This window comes from Astatotilapia calliptera, chromosome 6 (genome assembly GCF_900246225.1).
Source record: "Astatotilapia calliptera chromosome 6, fAstCal1.2, whole genome shotgun sequence".
Lineage (NCBI taxonomy): Eukaryota > Metazoa > Chordata > Actinopteri > Cichliformes > Cichlidae > Astatotilapia > Astatotilapia calliptera.
Genome location: NC_039307.1, coordinates 22,418,413 through 22,437,794, shown reverse-complemented (window position 1 = coordinate 22,437,794; position 19,382 = coordinate 22,418,413). Strand labels below are relative to the sequence as shown.

Below are 19,382 nucleotides of genomic sequence, written 5' to 3'. Positions count from 1 at the left end.
CACATTGAAAAAGGGGTGGCTGGAGCTTAGGAGGTAGCACAGATCATCTACTGATTAGGAAGGTTAGTGGTTGAATCCCTGGCTTCCCCAGTCTGCATGCACAATACTTGTCTCAAGTTAGTAACCGCAAGTTACTCTGATGCATCCATTGGAGTATGAACGTGTGTGAATGTTAGCTAGGAAAGTTAATATGGGTGAATGTGGCATGTTGTATAAAGCAGGGAGAGTAGAAATGCACTATATAAGAATCAGTCCACTTACCAAAGCAATACAGCAGCTATTAAAGACAAAACTGAAGATAAAGAGAACCAAAGAGAACCAAAGAGAAGCAGCAACCGAAGGCTCTGTAGTAAATGCCAAGAAGAACATCTGAAGGGAGGAGACACAGTATTTGTGATGTTCATGGTGTATAGACTTAAGTATTTCAGTCAAAGCATTAAAAAAATGATGTTTGTATATAAAATGATGTCAGGTTATCCAATTAGTACTGAGCTGCTCAAAATTGGGCACTAAAGATAAAAATGTTTGTAATACTTAAACAGTTGATGTCATATTTTTGTAAAGACCCACCCACATTAAAGGTGAACGTCTGCAATTCTGCAATAGTATCTCAATTGTTTGATTTAAAATTCCCTGTGATTGTGTACAGAGAAAAAATGGCAGAATCTGTGTACAAAAACTTGTGCCTAACCATACAATACAATGGTGTTTGTGAAAAACAAACAAACAAACAAAAAAAATACATTTTGAGTTTAACTGATTTTCACTGATGAACTTTATTTGGCAGCTACTAAACACAACAGTGATCAGAAAGTCAAAAGTCAAGATTCAATTTAGAAAAGAGAAAAAGTAAAGCAAAACAAGCAACATTGTCCTGGCGTCATAAATGCAATGCTGGCTTAAAACCACTCTTTGATTTTTTAGTTTCCTTTATGATTTCAGGGAGTTATAATGGATGCAGCTGTTGTAGTAGTTGTAGCAAGTGCTTGTAGGAAGGCAGAGAGAAGCTGCTGCAGGGAGATGTTGTTTGTTGGTCATCTCTAGAGAGAAAAATATCCATTTTACAGAACATTTTACAGAAAGTGATGTTCAATAAGATGAATAGATAAGTTGAGAAAAAGTTAAGATACAATAAGATGAACTAAAACGACAGATTCATCCAAGCAAATAAAAATTATCCTTCACAATCCGTGCACAAAAAATACTGAGAGTAAAAATGTTATTTGTACAGCTGCAGCAGACTGTCTCTGTCACAGCTGCAGAGGCAGATGTGTGGGATTTTAGAAGAATGGGGACCCAAATGCAGACATGGATGCGGGAGAATGTTTTGAACAGAAAGCGAGCCTTTATTTATGGATGATCAATACTGCAAACAGGTGGAACAGAGAAAACTAACAAAACCTAAACTAGGGAAAACTAACCATAAACATATAACCTGAGGATTGACCAGAACCAGGGGATGAGGAACCAGGAAACACAGGAAAGCTGATGGAGAGAACGCTGAGGCAATACAGGGACGTCATGCAGAGGTAACACAGGAGGGAGACATGGCTCAACCTAATGAACATGACGAGACAGGGAGGAAGGAAAACTGAATACAATGACATAAGACACGGACCTTCAAAGTAAAACAGGAAACATAGCGACTGAACACAAGATAGTAAACTTAACAAAGAGACCGGGGAGACAGAGAACATAGGAACGTGAAACGTGGGATGGGAGGGCACCGAGTAGACAACACAGGACACAGGGAAGCCAAATACCAAAACCTAAGAACTAGAACTCAAGAAATACTACTGAACTAGGGAGCTAGAAATACTAGGACAGAAACCAAAACACTAACAGTGAAAACCATGAATAACAAATAATCAAGAAACACAAATTAAAGAGATACAGAACACTGGGTCACCAACTCAGGACTGTGACAGTCTCAGAGAGAAGGAGGTTGTTGTAGTGAGATTCTGAATGTTCAGTGCAGGAAGCATCCAAACAGAAATGCCTTCAGCATGGTTTCAGTTATTATACCTGTTGATAAAAAACAAACAAACAAAGACATTAAAGACAATAAGATAGCAAAATGACAAATACATCAATTAAAAAACAAAACAATTATCTTTCACAATCCTTACACAAGAAATGCTGAGAGTAAAGATTTAATTACCTTAAGTTGTAAGGCTGCAGCAGACTGTCTCAGAGAGAAGGAGGTTGTTGTAGTGGTGTTCGGGATGTTCTGGATGAAATAATACAGGTCAACAGATTTGTCCAATACTTCAATGTAAACATTAATCTTTATATCTGTCACGGTCCTGGGTCATTTGACCCAGCATTTTCAGTTTGTTGTATTTTGGTATTTATCTGTGATATTATTTATGTTCTGATTGTTTAGTTATCGTGTTTTGAATATTATAATTCTATGTTTCAGTTTATTCTGGTTTAGGGTTTGTTCTTAGGGTTTGTGTTTTGTGCCTTCGTGTTTAGTGTAGCTTTAGTTCAGTGTCACGCCGTCGTCTTTCTGAACTGTTTCCTGTTTTACTTTGAAGGTCCATGTCTTACGTCATTGTATTTAGTTTTGCTTCCCCCTCGTCTCATCACGCTCATCAGGTCCAGCTGTGTTTCCCACATGTGTGTAATCGCCCTGTGTTCTTCAGTGTGTATTTAAGTTGTGTCTACTTGTGTGCTGTTTGCTGGTCCGTCTGTGTATCTACTGTGTGTTTGCCCTGCTGTCAACCTTCATGTGCCTTCGCCCACCTTCCTCCATGTTCTGCTCTGCTGTTTTGTAGTTTAGTTTCTCCCAGTGTAGTTTATCTTTAGTTCCGTTTTGCCATTTTCTCCTTGTGTTTTATGTTGCAATAAACCTCGTTCGCATCTCAGCGAATGCCTGCTCTTGGGTCCTCATTTATGCCTCCACACGGCTCACCCCGTTTTCCGTGACAATATCAGTGTTTGCCAGCCACTGGAGAAATGATTAGGTGTGCCCTGGAAGATCATCTGGTTCCACCTGATTAGTACTCTAAGCAATGGGCATGAGTAACAGGCAGAACAATTACTTTCTCTTCCACTAGAGGGCAGTAATTAAATAGGTTGCCAACTCCCAGTAAAACAGAAGGACAGGAAGAAGAAATTACATAATAGTCATGCTGTGAGACCACGCAGGGCGTAATAGCAATAGATGAATATTTGAAAAGAAAGAGTAGTCAATCTGATCTGGGTTCTGGAGAAAATTCTGACCAAGATGAAGGCCATAACATGACTAGTGGTCAGAACGAGGCAAAAAAGGTATACTGGGGACCAGTGTTGGTCAAGTTACTTGAAAAAAGTAATCAGTAACTAATTACTGATTACTTCCCCAAAAAAGTAATCCCGTTACTTTACTGATTACTTATTTTCAAAAGTAATTAATTACTTAGTTACTTAGTTCCTTTTTAAAAACACGATTTACAACCTGAAGAGGCGATAAAGCGATAGATCTTTCAGCCCAATTCTACTTTTTCTGCATTATCCATCATACAAAATGTAATCAAATGGAAAAGTCTCTTTTTTTTTACTTGTTTTATTAGTTTTAATCTTTAAACTTTATGCATCAAGCAAAAATTTAATTATATGCAACATTCTCTGACTTGAATAAATTAGTTTAACATTTAAACCTATTTTCTGCACATTCCAGCACATAAAATAAAATATTTTTTGTGTTTACACTCAGTCTTTCAAATAGATGCAAGTAAAACACAGCAGAAAATAAATAAAGTCAAAGACTCAGCGGTCCTTTTGCTCTATTTTCACCTGTAAAGCAGGAGTGGCATAGGCAGAGGTTTACCCTGGTGCAGGTGTGCTGCGGTCAGTTGAAGAATCCGCGAGTTTCTCTGTGAATTTCCCATTACATCGTTGCGCACTCGGTGCTTGCTTGGAAGTTTAGGGGTTTTTTTCGCTGTAAAAAGAAGTTTTCTTCCCACGCACAACGGACGCTAATGTTTTTGTCACTTTTTATGGAATCAAACTCAAAGTAAGGTCAGTACTTCCACGTTTTAAACGCTGCATGCTCATACTCTCTCCCACAATCGATATATGGTCCATTGTTGATCTGCACACAGCTGTTGTCACTAAAGGCGCACTGGCTTACGTCACTGTCGTGAGACATTCTCGCAAAAAATCACGGTTTTAGTAACGCAGTAACGCAGCGTTCCTACGGGAAAGTAACGGTAATCTAATTACCGTTGTTGCAATAGTAATCCCTTACTTTACTCGTTACTTGAAAAAAGTAATCAGATTACAGTAACGCGTTACTGCCCATCTCTGCTGGGGACACACTGAATCATTTCCACCACGGATTCTCAAGGGAAAATTATCAATATGCTTTTTGCAACATTTTGTTTGGTTGTGTGCTGTGTGATTTTTCTAATGTGAAATATTGGCCATGGCTCCAAAAGTTTGAGAAACACTTCTTCATATAACTAGAAAGTAATGCATATTACCACTGTAGGTGTCCACCCTATAGTGTCTACAAACTGGTAAACAGATGGAAATACCTCGCTATTATTACAAATCAGGAGATTTCGCAGCTTAAGCAGTTGACAAACAACACCCAGTTTTTTCTTAATGACTTGCTGTTATAGAACAAAGGTACATTAACTTTATTTAATAGATAAGAAGACAAAAATCAATTAAAGAACATCAAGAGCAGGTCCTGGTTTATTGGAAACCGCTCGCTATTGTTCTCTCTCTCTCTCTCTCTCTCTCTCTCTCTCTCTCTCCGACTGTCGTCACCTCCAACGTTTTCAGGGGTTTCTAAACAACCAAATATCACATGTTGCCATATAATCTTTTGATTGGTTGACAGGATAAAAGTCAGCAGCTTGTTGCTATTTAATTGTGCTGTAGCAAAAGGGTTTAATCAGGTGTGTCCTTAAATATTGCCTAATTGTGTTTCCTCTTATATTAAGATGAGGATGTTTACTAAGAATTATAATTTCCCAACAGTTACGCAAATGAGATTAAATCATCTCTTGCAACTGTGTATAAAAAGCTCCACTGTCAGTACAGCATTACCACAATCATCCACATCTCTGAGACAGTCTGCTGAAGTTGTGAAGACCTGACGGTAACATTTCTCATCAATCCTTTATTGCTTCTGTGTTTTCAATGTAATGTTGGTGGAATGGTGATTTGGCTGATGGTTTTGACCACATCTCATCAAAATTATTGTTAACAGGTGAATCACTGAAACCATGATCAAGGTTGTGTTTCTGCTTGGATGCCTGCTGAGCCTTGCTCTGGCAAATCCTGTAAGTGTAATATGACTGAAGACTAAATTAATGTTTTAATATATAATGTATAACTATATCTTGTACTGTGTGTGGAATCGTGTCACCAGAGACTGTATCAGTGTTCCTGTACTGTTATATCCAAACAACACATTTGCATGTATTTTTTGTTTTTTTTAAACAGATTGACTCAGCACACGAGCGTGATGCACGTTCTTCATCTAGGGAGGGGGTGAGTGTCATGTTTGTCTTTCTATGTTTGAACATTAGACACACTGGACTCTCCAATATTATCATATCCAAAGAAAGCCATTCAACAGAGAATGCATTATCCCATGTAATAATATTTATTACTTATTTTCTTGCAGACTACTGGGACTAACACAAGTTATCTTACCCTGATAACAGCTCTTCTACAGAATCCAACACTTCTGCAGAATCCAGCGCTCCTTGCAGCGATTCTTGCCGCTATACGATAAGCTGCTCCTTCACCAACAGCTATTACTGTTACAAAGAATGAATTGAAAATGAACCAACAATGAATAAAAACCCATGTTGAACGGCATCATTGTTTTTCATAATTTATTCACACAGATTATTGAAAATCTCCACTTATTTTTGAATGACTTGGTCTTATAGAGAGTTTAAAAAAGCTTGCACGATTCATAGGTCAGTGTTGTGGCTTAACAGAAAAACAAAAATCTTTTGAAATTCTGACTTATTTTCAGAAAGCAGACCATTTTCAATGCAAAATGTCTTACTCTCTACTCTTGCTCAGCTGATTAATGCGCCACGGTGCAAAAACACATTGAAAAAGGGGCGGCTGGAGCTTAGGAGGTAGCACAGATCATCTACTGATTAGGAAGGTTAGTGGTTGAATCCCTGGCTTCCCCAGTCTGCATGCACAATACTTGTCTCAAGTTAGTAACCCCAAGTTACTCTGATGCATCCATTGGAGTATGAACGTGTGTGAATGTTAGCTAGGAAAGTTAATATGGGTGAATGTGGCATGTTGTATAAAGCAGGGAGAGTAGAAATGCACTATATAAGAATCAGTCCACTTACCAAAGCAATACAGCAGCTATTAAAGACAAAACTGAAGATAAAGAGAACCAAAGAGAAGCAGCAACCGAAGGCTCTGTAGTAAATGCCAAGAAGAACATCTGAAGGGAGGAGACACAGTATTTGTGATGTTCATGGTGTATAGACTTAAGTATTTCAGTCAAAGCATAAAAAAAAAGATGTTTGTATATAAAATGATGTCAGGTTATCCAATTAGTACTGAGCTGCTCAAAATTGGGCACTAAAGATAAAAATGTTTGTAATACTTAAACAGTTGATGTCATATTTTTGTAAAGACCCACCCACATTAAAGGTGAACGTCTGCAATTCTGCAATAGTATCTCAATTGTTTGATTTAAAATTCCCTGTGATTGTGCACAGAGAAAAAATGGCAGAATCTGTGTACAAAAACTTGTGCCTAACCATACAATACAATGGTGTTTGTGAAAAACAAACAAAAATCCCCCAACACATTTTGAGTCTAACTGATTTTCACTGATGAACTTTATTTGGCAGCTACTAAACGCAACAGTGATCAGAAAGTCAAAAGTCAAGTCAAGTCTATTATTACAAATCAGGAGATTTAGCGGCTTAAGCAGTTAGCAGACAACACCCAGTCTGACATCCTTTTTTTAGGGCCTGAGCACTGACAGTGTGAAGGCCCTATTGCATGGCTATTCAACTAAGATGTTAGTTGGGCCAGATTTTCAAACCGAGGAATTTATCTGGGCCAGATATTTTTTTGCAGCCAGTAAGCAGCAGATCATGATCAATTTCAAACCCACACAACTGTATTTAAAAACAAGTACTTTTTTTAAAATTCCTTTTTCCTCTGTAAATCTGGTGACCTCTCACAAATGCACACCAAAAGGTCCATTAAAAAAAAGGGAGCTACAACTAAATTAATTTTTTGCACATTTGAAATAATAATAAAAAAAAAAACACATTTTGATAATTCCCTTTCAAATTAAAATAAATGTTTTGCTGATCACTCACTTTTCCTGCCACGGATGGAGCCCCATCCGTCACAAGCAGTGGCGTGTCTAGAAAATTTTTGTTGGGGGGGCCAGGTAGGGGCACAGATTTGGAGAAGGGTGGCAGATTTAATTGGCAGATAATGTTTAAAAAAAAAATTCTACCAACCCTTAACCATAATTCAATAATCCTATAAACCTAATAACCAAATGCACTTTTAACTCTTATTAGAATGAGATTTTAACCACTACGGTGCAAAGTTTTTAGATACTGCGTTGATAAAGTACAAGAGATACAATCAGTGCTTTGTCAGTGTTTACTCAGCATTCAAGGACAGCAATATTTGCATAGTATTTTTACTGACATATAGTGCACATATGTTTTGGGCAAAAACATTTTTGAAAATTAAAATACGAACATTTGTAACAAACAATTGACAAATTAGCCAATGCCAATGCAAAACTTTATCTGCCTGTTAAAAAAAGAAGATAATCTTCTCACAAACTGGTGTTTGATTTTGAAACAGGAAAAAAGTGGGGAAACAACTGAAAAGACTAACATTTGAATGAAACCTGAAAGCAAGTAAATACTTTCTATGCTGCCTTATCGTAAACTTTGGTAATATTGATAAAGAACAACACTGGCTGATGATAAAATACAGTCAGCTGGCATGGTGACACTGCCAGTATTAACCTGCAGGGCTGGACTGGGACAAAAAAATTGGGCATTTTTACTACAGACCGACCCACCAGGTAGTAAAGCCATAAAGACTTTGACTGAAAACAAACCCTGTTGTGACAGTGATGTACAGTCTTGTTGGTATATGTATGATTTCTATACATTTTACGTCAGATAAAAACTTTGGTTGTAAGATTTAGATAATTATTTAATAAACTAAACTAAACTAGGTATTTTAAATGAGAATAAGAAAGAAAAGTATTTCTTTGTGCCCCACCTCTCCCTGTTAATGCCCTACCTGGCCCCCTGGCAAAACTTTGCTAGACCCGCTCCTGCACAGTTACCAGCTGTCAGCTACATAAAAAAGGATCCTGGTGTTATTTGTCTCTCAGAAACAGTTCATAACTTCCCTTCAACTCATTCATGTCACCTAAAAGGTAAACCTGTTTCTCCATCACCTGTTCAGCTCTGATGGTTCAGTAAGGACATCTCCTGGTTTCATCTTCATGTTTCCCTCTCACCACATATCTAAACAGACATCATGACCAGCAGCTTTACAGCTGTGGCTCCAGCAAACATCAGCTGATACTAGAAATTAATATTAAATACATTCTAACAACAGCTGATCAAGCTTAAACGTGCTGCTGTTGTTTAGCGCAATATCTGCTGGTTTCCTCTTTCTGGCACAAAGTGGGCGATAAACAAGAGAGAAAAGCCGATCAGCTGATCATTGATCAGTTTCATGATTGAAGTAGCAACAGGAGAGGGAGGGGGAGAGAATGAGAGAAGAGGCAGCTCTGCAGCATAAAGACAGAATAAATCCAGCTTTGTGTCTTTTTTCCATTCTAGCTAAAGTCCGGGACAAACTGCGTCTCTTCTCAGCTCAATACGAAACGTGTAATATTTTCTCTGAATGAGGGACCATTCCATTTTTTTAAGGAGCCGTTGGCAACTCTACTAACCTTATGAATAAAATAAAGTTCACTATCAGTAACATCATAGCACCCACCCAGCTGTATAAAAACTCCGTCAAACTGGCTAGAACGCAGTATGAGTTATTGCAACTGACAGTAAAAAGTCAGCAACATGAAAATAAACTCCACCTAAACTTGGTTTATATCTGACCCAGATAGACTGCAGGTCATAACTTCTTACCTGAAGTTCAGTTCACCTGACACTCGGACTGCTGGCTGCTTCGGGTCTCTCCTCCTGCCTCCCCTTCCCTCATCCACCTGTTGCCTCTGTGGAAGCTCCGTCATAGCCACCACCAAACAACGGAGTTATTTCTACACATCGACCTGCATCTGGCCAGTCCACCACGTCTCATTGTTCATGCCGTTACAAAAAAAATAAAAAATAAGTCACTGGGGATATGCCCGGTATGCCCGATGGCCAGTCCAGCTATGTTAACCTGCAACCAAATCTGCAGCTCCATACAGCAATGTTACGACTTAGATTATATCTTATAACTCATAACTCTTATGTTAGCTGCCCTCAGTAGCATACTGTCTGAAATATTCCACAGCTGCAATAATTCTTTAAGTGTTATTTTTTTCCTTGGTATTCTAATTTCACCGAAGTTTACTAAACTCAACAAACTTGATATTACTTACCGGGACATTTATTCTGTCCTCATTTTCTTTCACCGAAAAATTGTTTCCTGCAGTGCCATCTTTCGCGCTTGGGTCTCCTACCTTTGCTAACGTGATGCGCATAGCGCAGAAGCGATGCTGCATTCACTTACACTCGGATATCTGAGCGTCACCGTGAAAACATAATCGGACATTTGATATTTGATTGAATTTTATTGTTTTGCCTTTGGGGTGGCACCTGGGGTGGCCAGTCTGGTTTGGGGGGTGGCCTGTGCCCCCCCAGGCCACCCCGCTGGACACGCCATTGGTCACAAGTACACAGACATGCTTCATATCCAGACCATTTTCCTCAAAAAGAGCTGAAATCTTCTTAACCCTGATGCACCCGCCAGGGGGAGAGCGGCAAGGTCGGGGGATGCGGGTCCCCCACAGAGGGAGGGAGGGATGGAGGGAGGAGGTCGGGGTCGCGAGATCCCCCCCCCCCCCAGGGGATGGGACGGGATGGGAAGGGAGGGCGGGGCCGGGGGATGCGGATCCCCCGCGGAGGGAGGGAGGGATGGAGGAGGTCGGGCGGGGCCGGGGGATGCGGATCCCCCGCCGAGGGAGGGAGGGAGAGAGAGAGAGAGAGAGACATGAGTCTGACAGAGAGCTCACGTGCAAGCACAGACGATAAAGTCTTGTAAAAGGTGGCCGAGAAACACTCCGGCGAAAGCACAGCGCGTCGCGCGGAGAGATGATAAGAGCGCGGATGGCGGGTACTAAGCGCGTCGGGGTTACGGGTTACAGAGGCGATGTCCGGGCGCGTGCCGTACTACAACGACGACAACAACGGTGACAAGGTGCCAACGAGAAAGAAGAAGAAGACGAAGAAGACAATGTCACGCACTAGACTGTGGGAGCCAAAGAGCAGTAAGGTCGGTACAGGCGGATCGAAATCGCCGGCGGTGTCCTCCTCCTCCTCCTCCCGCTCACCATCACCATCGCCATCGCCATCGCCAGCGCATTTGGCGTACGCTGCATGGTCGGCTCCACGTTTCGCTATCGAGGGCTAGGGGTCGAGGAAGACCAAGAGCAGCGGCGGCGGCGGCAGCAGCAGCAGCAGCAGCAGCAGCAGCAGCAGCAGCTACAGGAGAACTTGGAGGAGGACGAGAGTGAGGAGGAAGAGGAGCAAGAGGCCGAGGGGGACGACAACGACGACCCGACGGGCCGAACGCTCGCAGACGACGAGGAGGAGCGCTACTGGGAGGATCAGGAGGACGAAAACGATGGGGTGGATAGGTATTTCGGGGAAGAGGATCGCGGTTACGAAATGGCGTCGCAACTCTGCCAGGACGGCGGCTCGCAAGGCGAGTCGAACCGCCGAGAGGGAGAGGAAGAAGAAGCAGGCGCCGACCCGGGGCAGGGGACTCGGGAGATTTGGCAAGAGGACGACGCCGGCCGCGCTGCAGGTGGCGTTCATGATCCTGGGCGCGATCGCGGCCGCGGCGCTGTCGGTGAAACTCGCGACGCGGATGTAGCCGACGATTACGACTACGACGATGACGAAGAAGACAAAGACTATGAAGAAGAAGAAGAAGAAGAAGAAGAAGACGAAGACGTCCTCGCCGATGATGATGCGCCGATGTTTTGATCACGCGGACTGGGAAATGTTTCACGTGGCCGCCAGAGACATTGATGAATACACAGACTCAGTCTGTGGATTTATCAGGAAATGCGTGGAAGATGTCGTCCCATCCAGAACAGTCAAATCCTTCCCAAATCAAAAACCCTGGATTAACGGAGATGTTCGCGCGGCACTGGCGGCACGGAACACCGCCTTTGCCTCCGCGAACACATCGGACTACAAACACGCACATTACCAACTCCGGAAGACGATCAAAGCAGCCAAACGTGAGTACAGGGACAGGGTGGAGCAACAGTTTGACAACCCTCGGAGTATGTGGCAGGGACTAAACACGATCACAGACTTTAGAGGGAAAACCAGCACACCGCAGACCACGGCCTCTCTATGTGAGGATCTAAACGTATTCTACGCTAGATTCGACACAGCGAACACCATGAGACCGGACAGTGTGCGCACCGCGGATGACGTCAGTGCGCACACTGTGTCTGAGGAGGATGTGCGGAAGTGCTTCAGGAAGGTGAACGCACGCAAAGCTACTGGTCCGGACGGGATTCCCGGCCGCGTCCTCAGGTCATGCGCGGCTCAGCTGGCTGGAGTGTTCACGCACATCTTCAACCTTTCCCTCTCTCTGTCTGTAGTCCCAGCCTGCTTCAAAATGGCCACCATCGTCCCTGTACCCAAATCCTCCACCATCTCCTCATTGAACGACTGGCGACCTGTAGCCCTGACCCCCATCGTAAGCAAATGCTTCGAGAAGCTGGTCAGGGACTTCATCTGCTCTGCACTACCCGACTCACTGGACCCTCTACAGTTTGCATACCGCCACAACAGGTCCACTGATGATGCCATAGCCCTGACACTACACACTGCCCTGTCACACCTGGAGAAGAGAGACACGTATGTGAGGATGCTGTTTGTAGATTACAGCTCAGCATTCAATACCATCGTTCCCTCGAAGCTGGACAGGAAACTGCAGGATCTAGGACTGAGCAGCTCCCTCTGCAGCTGGATCCTTAGCTTCCTGTCTGACAGACGCCAGGTGGTCAGACTGGGCAGCATCACCTCATCCCCCATCACACTGAACACTGGTGCTCCACAGGGGTGTGTACTGAGCCCTCTCCTGTACTCACTCTACACCTACGACTGCACAGCCACTAACAGCTCCAACATCATTGTGAAGTTTGCGGACGACACTACAGTGGTGGGTCTTATCACCAACGGTGATGAGACGGCTTACAGGGAGGAGGTCAGCGCCCTGACCCACTGGTGTCAAGACAACCATCTCACCCTCAACGTCGCAAAGACAAAGGAGTTGATAGTGGACTTCCGGAGGTGCAGAGAAGTACACACCCCCATCACCATCAACGGCGCTGCTGTGGAGAGAGTGAGCAGCTTCCGGTTCCTTGGAGTACATCTGGCTGAGGATCTTACGTGGTCAGTACACACAAACAAAACAGTGAAGAAGGCGCAGCAGCGCCTCTTCTTTCTCAGGAGACTGAAAAGATTCGGCATGAGCCCCCGCATCCTCAGGACCTTCTATCACTGTGCCATTGAGAGCATCCTCACTGGATGCATCACCACCTGGTATGGCAACAGCACCGCCTACAACTGCAAAGCTCTCCAGCGAGTAGTGCGGTGCTCTGAACGGATAATTGGAGGTGAGCTTCCCTCCCTCCAAGACATCTACAGGAAGCGCTGCCTGAGGAAAGCGGGGAGGATCAAGGACTCCAGTCACCCCAGCCATAAACTGTTCAGACTACTTCCATCAGGAAGGAGGTTCTGCAGCATCCGGTCCCGTACCAGCAGACTGAGAGACAGCTTTTTCCACCAGGCCATCAGACTGCTGAACACGTCATAGACACCTCAGCTTCACTACTGGAACTTCAACATTATGCACTCCACACTGTATATAAATGCCACTTGTTTTGCACATATTCAACTCTGTATATTTTATATATTTTATTATTATTATTATTATTATTATTATTATTATTATTTATTTATTTATTTTTTTACTATTTAATTTGTAAAAATGTGTATACACACACACACACACACACACACACACACACACACACACACACACACACACGTAGGAAAATATTTAGTATACACATCCAGAAATGCATACACTATTATATATTGTACATATATTTATTAGTTTCAGGTTGGCCATTCTTGTATTTTGCTCGTTTGTGTTGTTGTGTTTGCACATCTCTGTTGCTTGTGGGGCTTGCACACAAGAATTTCACTCGCATGTGCTGTGCCAGTGTGCCTGCACATGTGATGTGACAATAAAAGTGATTTGATTTGATTTGATTTGATGATGATGAAGAAGAAGAAGAAAAAGAAGAAGATGTCCTCGCCGATGATTATAACAATGACGATGAAGAAGAAGACAAAGACTATGAAGAAGAAGAAGAAGAATTAGAAGAAGAATTAGAAGAAGAAGAAGAAGATGAAGACGTCCTCGCCGATGATGATGAAGAAGAAGAAGAAAAAGAAGATGTCCTCGAGAGGCCTGCGAGAGCCTGTGGCACGCCGAGAGCGGCAGGTCCGTGTTCAGAGCCACGATGCCGCTCAAGACTTTTCGAGCCTACTCGAGCGCGCTGCGCTTCGACGACAGGGAGACCAGACGAGCCGGGCGAGGCGACGGCAACGGCGGCGATAGCTACGACAAACTGGCCCCCATCAGAGCCGTGTGGGATGAGTGGTGCGCGAGGTTGCCCGCCATGTACCGCCCGGGACCGGAGGTCACCGTCGACGAGAGACTGGTGCCGTTCAGAGGTACGTACGTGGTGTGTGTGTGTGTGTGTGTGACTGGGATAAGAGAGGAGGAATAGGAGCGGGAATGGCGAAAACAGGCTAGTTCGCTTCGTTGTATATTCGTGTTGGGTTCCGCGTTTGTGCTTTCGCATGACTCTTTATGTCTTCCACGCTTGCAAGCAAGCAAGCGCGTTCTCTGTCAAACTCACGTCTCTTCTCCTTGTGTTTCTGCCCCAATCTCCCCCACACTTTCTCACATCTCTCTCTCTCTCTCCATCCATCCATCTCCATCTCTCTCTCTCTCTCCATCTCTCTCTCTCTCTCTCTCTCCATCTCTCTCTCTCTCTCCATCTCTCTCTCTCCATCTCTCTCTCTCTCTCTCTCTCTCTCTCTCTCTCTCTCTCTCCATCTCCATCTCTCTCTCTCTCTCCATCCCCATCTCTCTCTCTCTCTCTCCATCTCCATCTCTCTCTCTCCCCATCTCCATCTCTCTCTCTCTCTCTCTCCTCTCTCTCTCTCTCTCTCTCTCCATCAGGACGGTGTCCGTTCAGACAGTACATGCCCAGCAAGCCGGCCAGGTACGGGATCAAGATATGGGTGGCGTGCGACGCGCGTTCCAGCTACGCGTGGAAGATGCAAGTCTACACCGGCAAGCCCGACAAGCGCGGCCCTCCCGAAAAGCACCTGGCCACTCGAGTGGTCGTGGACCTCACCGAGGGACTGACTCCGGGACGCAACGTCACGTGCGACAACTTTTTCACCTCGCGCGAGCTCGCCGACAGGCTCTATCGCGAGAGAGGCCACACCGTGCTGGGCACTCTGCGATCGAACAGACCCGAGATCCCCAGAGAGCTGCGCTGCGTCAAGGGCAGGGCCGTGGGCTCCGTCGAATCCGTAGTACTCGGCGGCTCCGCGGGATGAGGAGGAGGAGGAGGACGAGGACGAGGAGGAGGACGAGGGCCCGACACGATCATCCTCTCCTACGTGGCCAAGAAGAACAAGAACGTGCTGCTCCTCACCACAGCTCCTCGTTACCACCATCGCTCCGGCCCCGAGCCCCGGCCTAGCCGCCGCATCGGCGACAGCAACAGCATCATCAGCAGCAGCAGCAGCGGCGGCGGCAACAGAAGCAGCGACAGAAGCGGCGCAAAACCGCCCTTGGTGCTGCATTACAACCGCACCAAGGGAGGCGTCGACAACCTGGACAAGGTCGTGAGCACGTACAGCTGCAGGAGAAAGACCCGCAGGTGGCCCGTGGCCCTTTTCCACAACATGGTCGACGTGGCGGCCTACAACGCGTTCGTGCTGTGGAGGGAAATTCACCCCGACTGGATGCCGGGCAAGCTCAACAGACGACGGCTCTTCCTCGAGCGACTGGGCAAAGCGCTCGCGCGCCCCATGCTCGAAGCCAGGGCTTTAGCGCGAGGAGGAGGAGGCGGCAGAGTCGCGGCCCGAGGCGCTACCGCCGAGGCAGCCTCTAACGCTACGCCACGCGACTCCTCTCCGGTCAAGAGGCGAAGGTGCCGCGTGTGTCCCAGGAGCAAAGACGTCAAGACCAAGATCCTGTGCCGCGAGTGCCGAGTGCACGTGTGTACAAACTGCGCCGTCACGTACTGTCCCAACTGCACCGCTTCTTCCGCACCGCCGCTCCCCAGACGCCACCGACGCCGTGATAACACAAGCGCCCCACGGTGGTCCTAGCGCCCCCCCCCCCCCCACCCTATCATCATCATCACCATAACACACATATGCCCCGAGGGGGTCCTAGCGACCCCCACCCTATCATCATCATCATCATCATCATCATCATCATAACACATATATGCCCCGAGGGGGTCCTAGCGACCCCCACCCTATCATCATCATCATCATCATCATCATCATAACACATATATGCCCCGAGGGGGTCCTAGCGACCCCCACCCTATCATCATCATCATCTGCCCCGAGGGGGTCCTAGCGACCCCCACCCTATCATCATCATCATCATCATCATCATAACACATATATGCCCCGGGGGGGTCCTAGCGACCCCCACCCTAATCACCATAACACACATATGCCCCGAGGGGGTCCTAGCGACCCCCACCCTATCATCATCATCATCATCATCATCATCATCATCATCAATACCATCCTAATAACAACACACACACACACACACACACACCCCTCGGGGGGTCACCACGACCCATGCCCCGAGAACAGGCGGGCACACAAGGGTTAAAGGAACATATACAAACAACAGTTAGTTTTGTATGTGACTCATACCTGGTCAATCTCACATCACTGTGTTGCAGCAAAAAGATTAATCAGGTGTGTCCCTGATTGTTGCCTAATTGTGTTTACCCTTGTTAAGATGAGACGTTTTTCTAAGAATTACAGTTTCCCAACAGTTACGCAAATGAGATTAAATCATCTCTTGCAACTGTGTATAAAAAGCTCTGCTGTCAGTACAGCATTACCACAATCATCCACATCTCTGAGACAGTCTGCTGAAGTTGTGAAGACCTGACGGTAACATTTCTCATCAATCTCTTATTGCTTCTCTGTTTTCAGTATAATGTTGGTTGAATGGTGATTTTGCAGATGGTTTTCACCACATCTCATCTGAAATATTGTTAACAGGTGAAATCACTGAAACCATGATCAAGGTTGTGTTTCTGCTTGGATGCCTGCTGAGCCTTGCTCTGGCAAATCCTGTAAGTGTAACATGACTGTAGAATGATATATCTTGCACTGTGCGTGTAACTGTGTAACCAGAGACTGTATAAAACTGTTTGTTTTTAAACAGAATGACTCAGCACACGAGCGCGATGCACGTTCTTCATCTAGGGAGGGGGTGAGTCTCATGTTTGTCTTTCTAGGTTTGAACATTAGACACACTTGACTCTCTGATATTTATATATCTCTAAGAAGTTATTCACCAGAGAATGCATTATCACATGTAATAATATATATTACTGATTCTCTTGCAGATTACTGGGCCTTCCCTAAATCGTCTTACCCTGCTCCTACCTTTTCTACAGAATCCAGCACTTCTGCAGAATTCAACGCTCCTTGCTTTGCTTCTTGCTGCTATACGATAAGCTGCTCCTTAACCAACAGCTATTACTGCCACAAAGGAGGAATTGAAAACGAACAAACAATGAATAAAAACCTATGTTAAATTGCACTGGGATTTTTTTATTTATTTACACGATTATTGAAAATCCCCGCTTATTTCTGAGTGACTCTGTTTTAAAAAAAGTAAAAAAAAAAAAAAACAAGAACAGATTATTCTAGTCAATATAAACGACATCTCCTTGTTCATGCAGTTTCTCCCAAATCATTTTGTCTGATCATTACCCAATAACACGAAGAAGACCGACCTGGAGCCAAGTGTCGTTCCACCCACTTGACCTCCGTCAGACTCTCAGCCAGGTTCCCCATAGCACTCCTTTTATTGTGGTTACATGAATATGCATAGGTTCATTAACATATGACGTTTCATACACACAAAGAGTACCGTGCGTTGTGTGTGTGTGCCAGGAGTCTAGTGGTCCATCTAAACAAAAGGCTCTTACACTCAAACAGATATACGTGTGTTTGCTATACCATATATCAGCAAGAGAAGATACGACCTCTCCTAGGAGGTGTGTGATCTATGCCAGAACACTAGGGGTGCAAAGGTATTCGTATCGATATTGAACCGTTCGATACAGTGCTTTCGGTTCGGTACGCATATGTATCGAACAATACAACATTTGTAATTTATTTTATCAACTTTCCTTCTGACGATGCTGTCTGTGTTGAGCGCTCAGTGAATCTGCGTTCGACTACTCCGCCTAGGCTGCACTGTCGAGCGCAGATCCACTGAGCGCTCAACACAGACAGCATCGTCAGAAGGAAGAGCGCAGGGCAAGCTAGCAAGACAGAAGTTAAGCTCTCCTTGCAACATGGCAAATTGAACCTCCCCCACCCTCATTCAGATCTGGCGTTTGGAATTATTTTGGTTTTCATGTGACGTATGACCCTGAAGGTAAGCGAGTCATGGACTAAAGTAAAACAGTATGTTGGATGTGGTATGCAATGCTCAATTACATGGGTGGGAACTAGTGTGTTAGCGCAGTTAGCTTGTTAAGTGTTGGCCGTCTAGCCCCATGCACGCGGCGATCGGCGGTAGCTCGTTAACGGAGATTTGCCGTGTTGTGGCGTTAAGGTCATTTCAACAAGATTAACCTGAAAGCACTAGTGGGAACACAACGAATATGACTGCACATTTACGCCGACATCATCCTAGTGCAAAGACAAAAACAACAAGCATGCTACTAAATTTAGCCGAGTCATTTAGACAGCTGTTAGCACATGATTCTCCTTATGCTGCTGAGAATATAGCCCAGAAGAAGCGGATAGTATAGTTTTTATTTTGGAAAGAGCCATTTCTCTGTAATAAACTCTCTTTTCCAAAGATGAGTGATTCCTCAATCAGATACAGGGCTTGCAATATCGCTAGCCCGACGTCCCGGGGCTAGCGATTTTTTCAGTCAGGCTAGCAAAATCTATCTCTTCCCTGCCCGTCGGGCTATTGTAGGAAGGAAAAATATATGTCAGTGCTTTTGCATTCTTTCAGAAATGTAGCTGGGTAATTATGTCATTGGCATCGGTGAGCCACTGTCAATATGTGACATATTGAAATCGCGTTTGAATTTGCGCTTGTTTTTTTGCTTTCACTTTGCAATCGTGCGAACTGTGTATAGAGAGCGACAGCACTGATCTGTGAGTGATGATAATTTGTGCACCAATTCCTCTGACATCGTCTTATTAATCGTTAGCTTACTATGCAAACATGACAAGTGAAATCTCCCGCAGCAAGCTTAAACATGTGAGAGGTTGATCGTGCAGAGAATCGCTGAGCTTATGTGAGTGCGTGTGTAAAAGCAGCAGGATATATATTTTAGTTCTGCTGAGCCAAATAAGACAGGTCAGGGTGAAGAAGTGACAGCCAAAGAAAAGCTTACCACAAAACGGAAAAGTTATGACAAATCAGACTATAAGGCAAAAAGAAAGTGCAGCTTTATGGTTTCATGGACAAAAGAATTTCTGTGGCTGCAATATGACGAGCTAAATAACCAGGGGTGCACATAAGTGGTCCGCAGGTGCGCATTCGCTGTCAAAATAAAAAACACACAAGGGTTAGGGTTAAATGTAAGAACTGTACTTTTGAGTTAAAATATATATTTATAATTTTAATAAATGACAAATTAAAAAGGCATGAACGTTTTTTTTGTATCGAAAAAATATCGAACCGTGACACCAAAGTATCGAACCGAACCGAACCGTGAATTTTGTGTATCGTTGCACCCCTACAGAACACTGTAGAGGAATGAACACACCCCCCTCTTCATGCTACACAGTTGTTACAGACCTCCTAGGATGACACATTCT

At 44.5% G+C, this 19,382-nt stretch overlaps 1 protein-coding gene and 2 long non-coding RNA genes across 3 annotated transcripts; all 3 read left to right on the top strand.

Moving 5' to 3' along the window:
• Nucleotides 1–4,905: 4,905 nt before the first annotated feature.
• On the top strand, nucleotides 4,906–5,816 carry LOC113023357 (uncharacterized). The gene is made up of 4 exons (XR_003272554.1): nucleotides 4,906–5,095; nucleotides 5,207–5,279; nucleotides 5,443–5,490; nucleotides 5,627–5,816. It is a non-coding gene; the product is annotated as an uncharacterized LOC113023357 (long non-coding RNA).
• Nucleotides 5,817–13,921: 8,105 nt separating this feature from the next.
• Nucleotides 13,922–14,876, top strand: LOC113023429 (piggyBac transposable element-derived protein 4-like). Its single transcript, XM_026169425.1, has 2 exons — nucleotides 13,922–13,976; nucleotides 14,491–14,876. The coding sequence occupies exons 1-2, from the start codon at nucleotides 13,922–13,924 to the stop codon at nucleotides 14,874–14,876; spliced, it is 441 nt and encodes a 146-aa protein (XP_026025210.1).
• A 1,494-nt stretch (nucleotides 14,877–16,370) lies between these two features.
• LOC113023395 (uncharacterized) lies at nucleotides 16,371–17,092 on the top strand. Its single transcript, XR_003272569.1, has 4 exons — nucleotides 16,371–16,472; nucleotides 16,584–16,657; nucleotides 16,750–16,797; nucleotides 16,934–17,092. It is a non-coding gene; the product is annotated as an uncharacterized LOC113023395 (long non-coding RNA).
• The last annotated feature ends 2,290 nt before the right edge of the window (nucleotides 17,093–19,382 follow it).

What these genes read in the sequence shown, in the direction of transcription:
- LOC113023429 (XM_026169425.1), top strand. Translation starts at nt 13,922, where the DNA reads ATGTACCGCCCGGGACCGGAGGTCACCGTCGACGAGAGACTGGTGCCG. An exon ending in GAGACTGGTGCCGTTCAGAG is followed by an intron (nt 13,977 to 14,490) that starts GTACGTACGTGG and finishes TCTCTCCATCAG; the next exon opens with GACGGTGTCCGTTCAGACAG.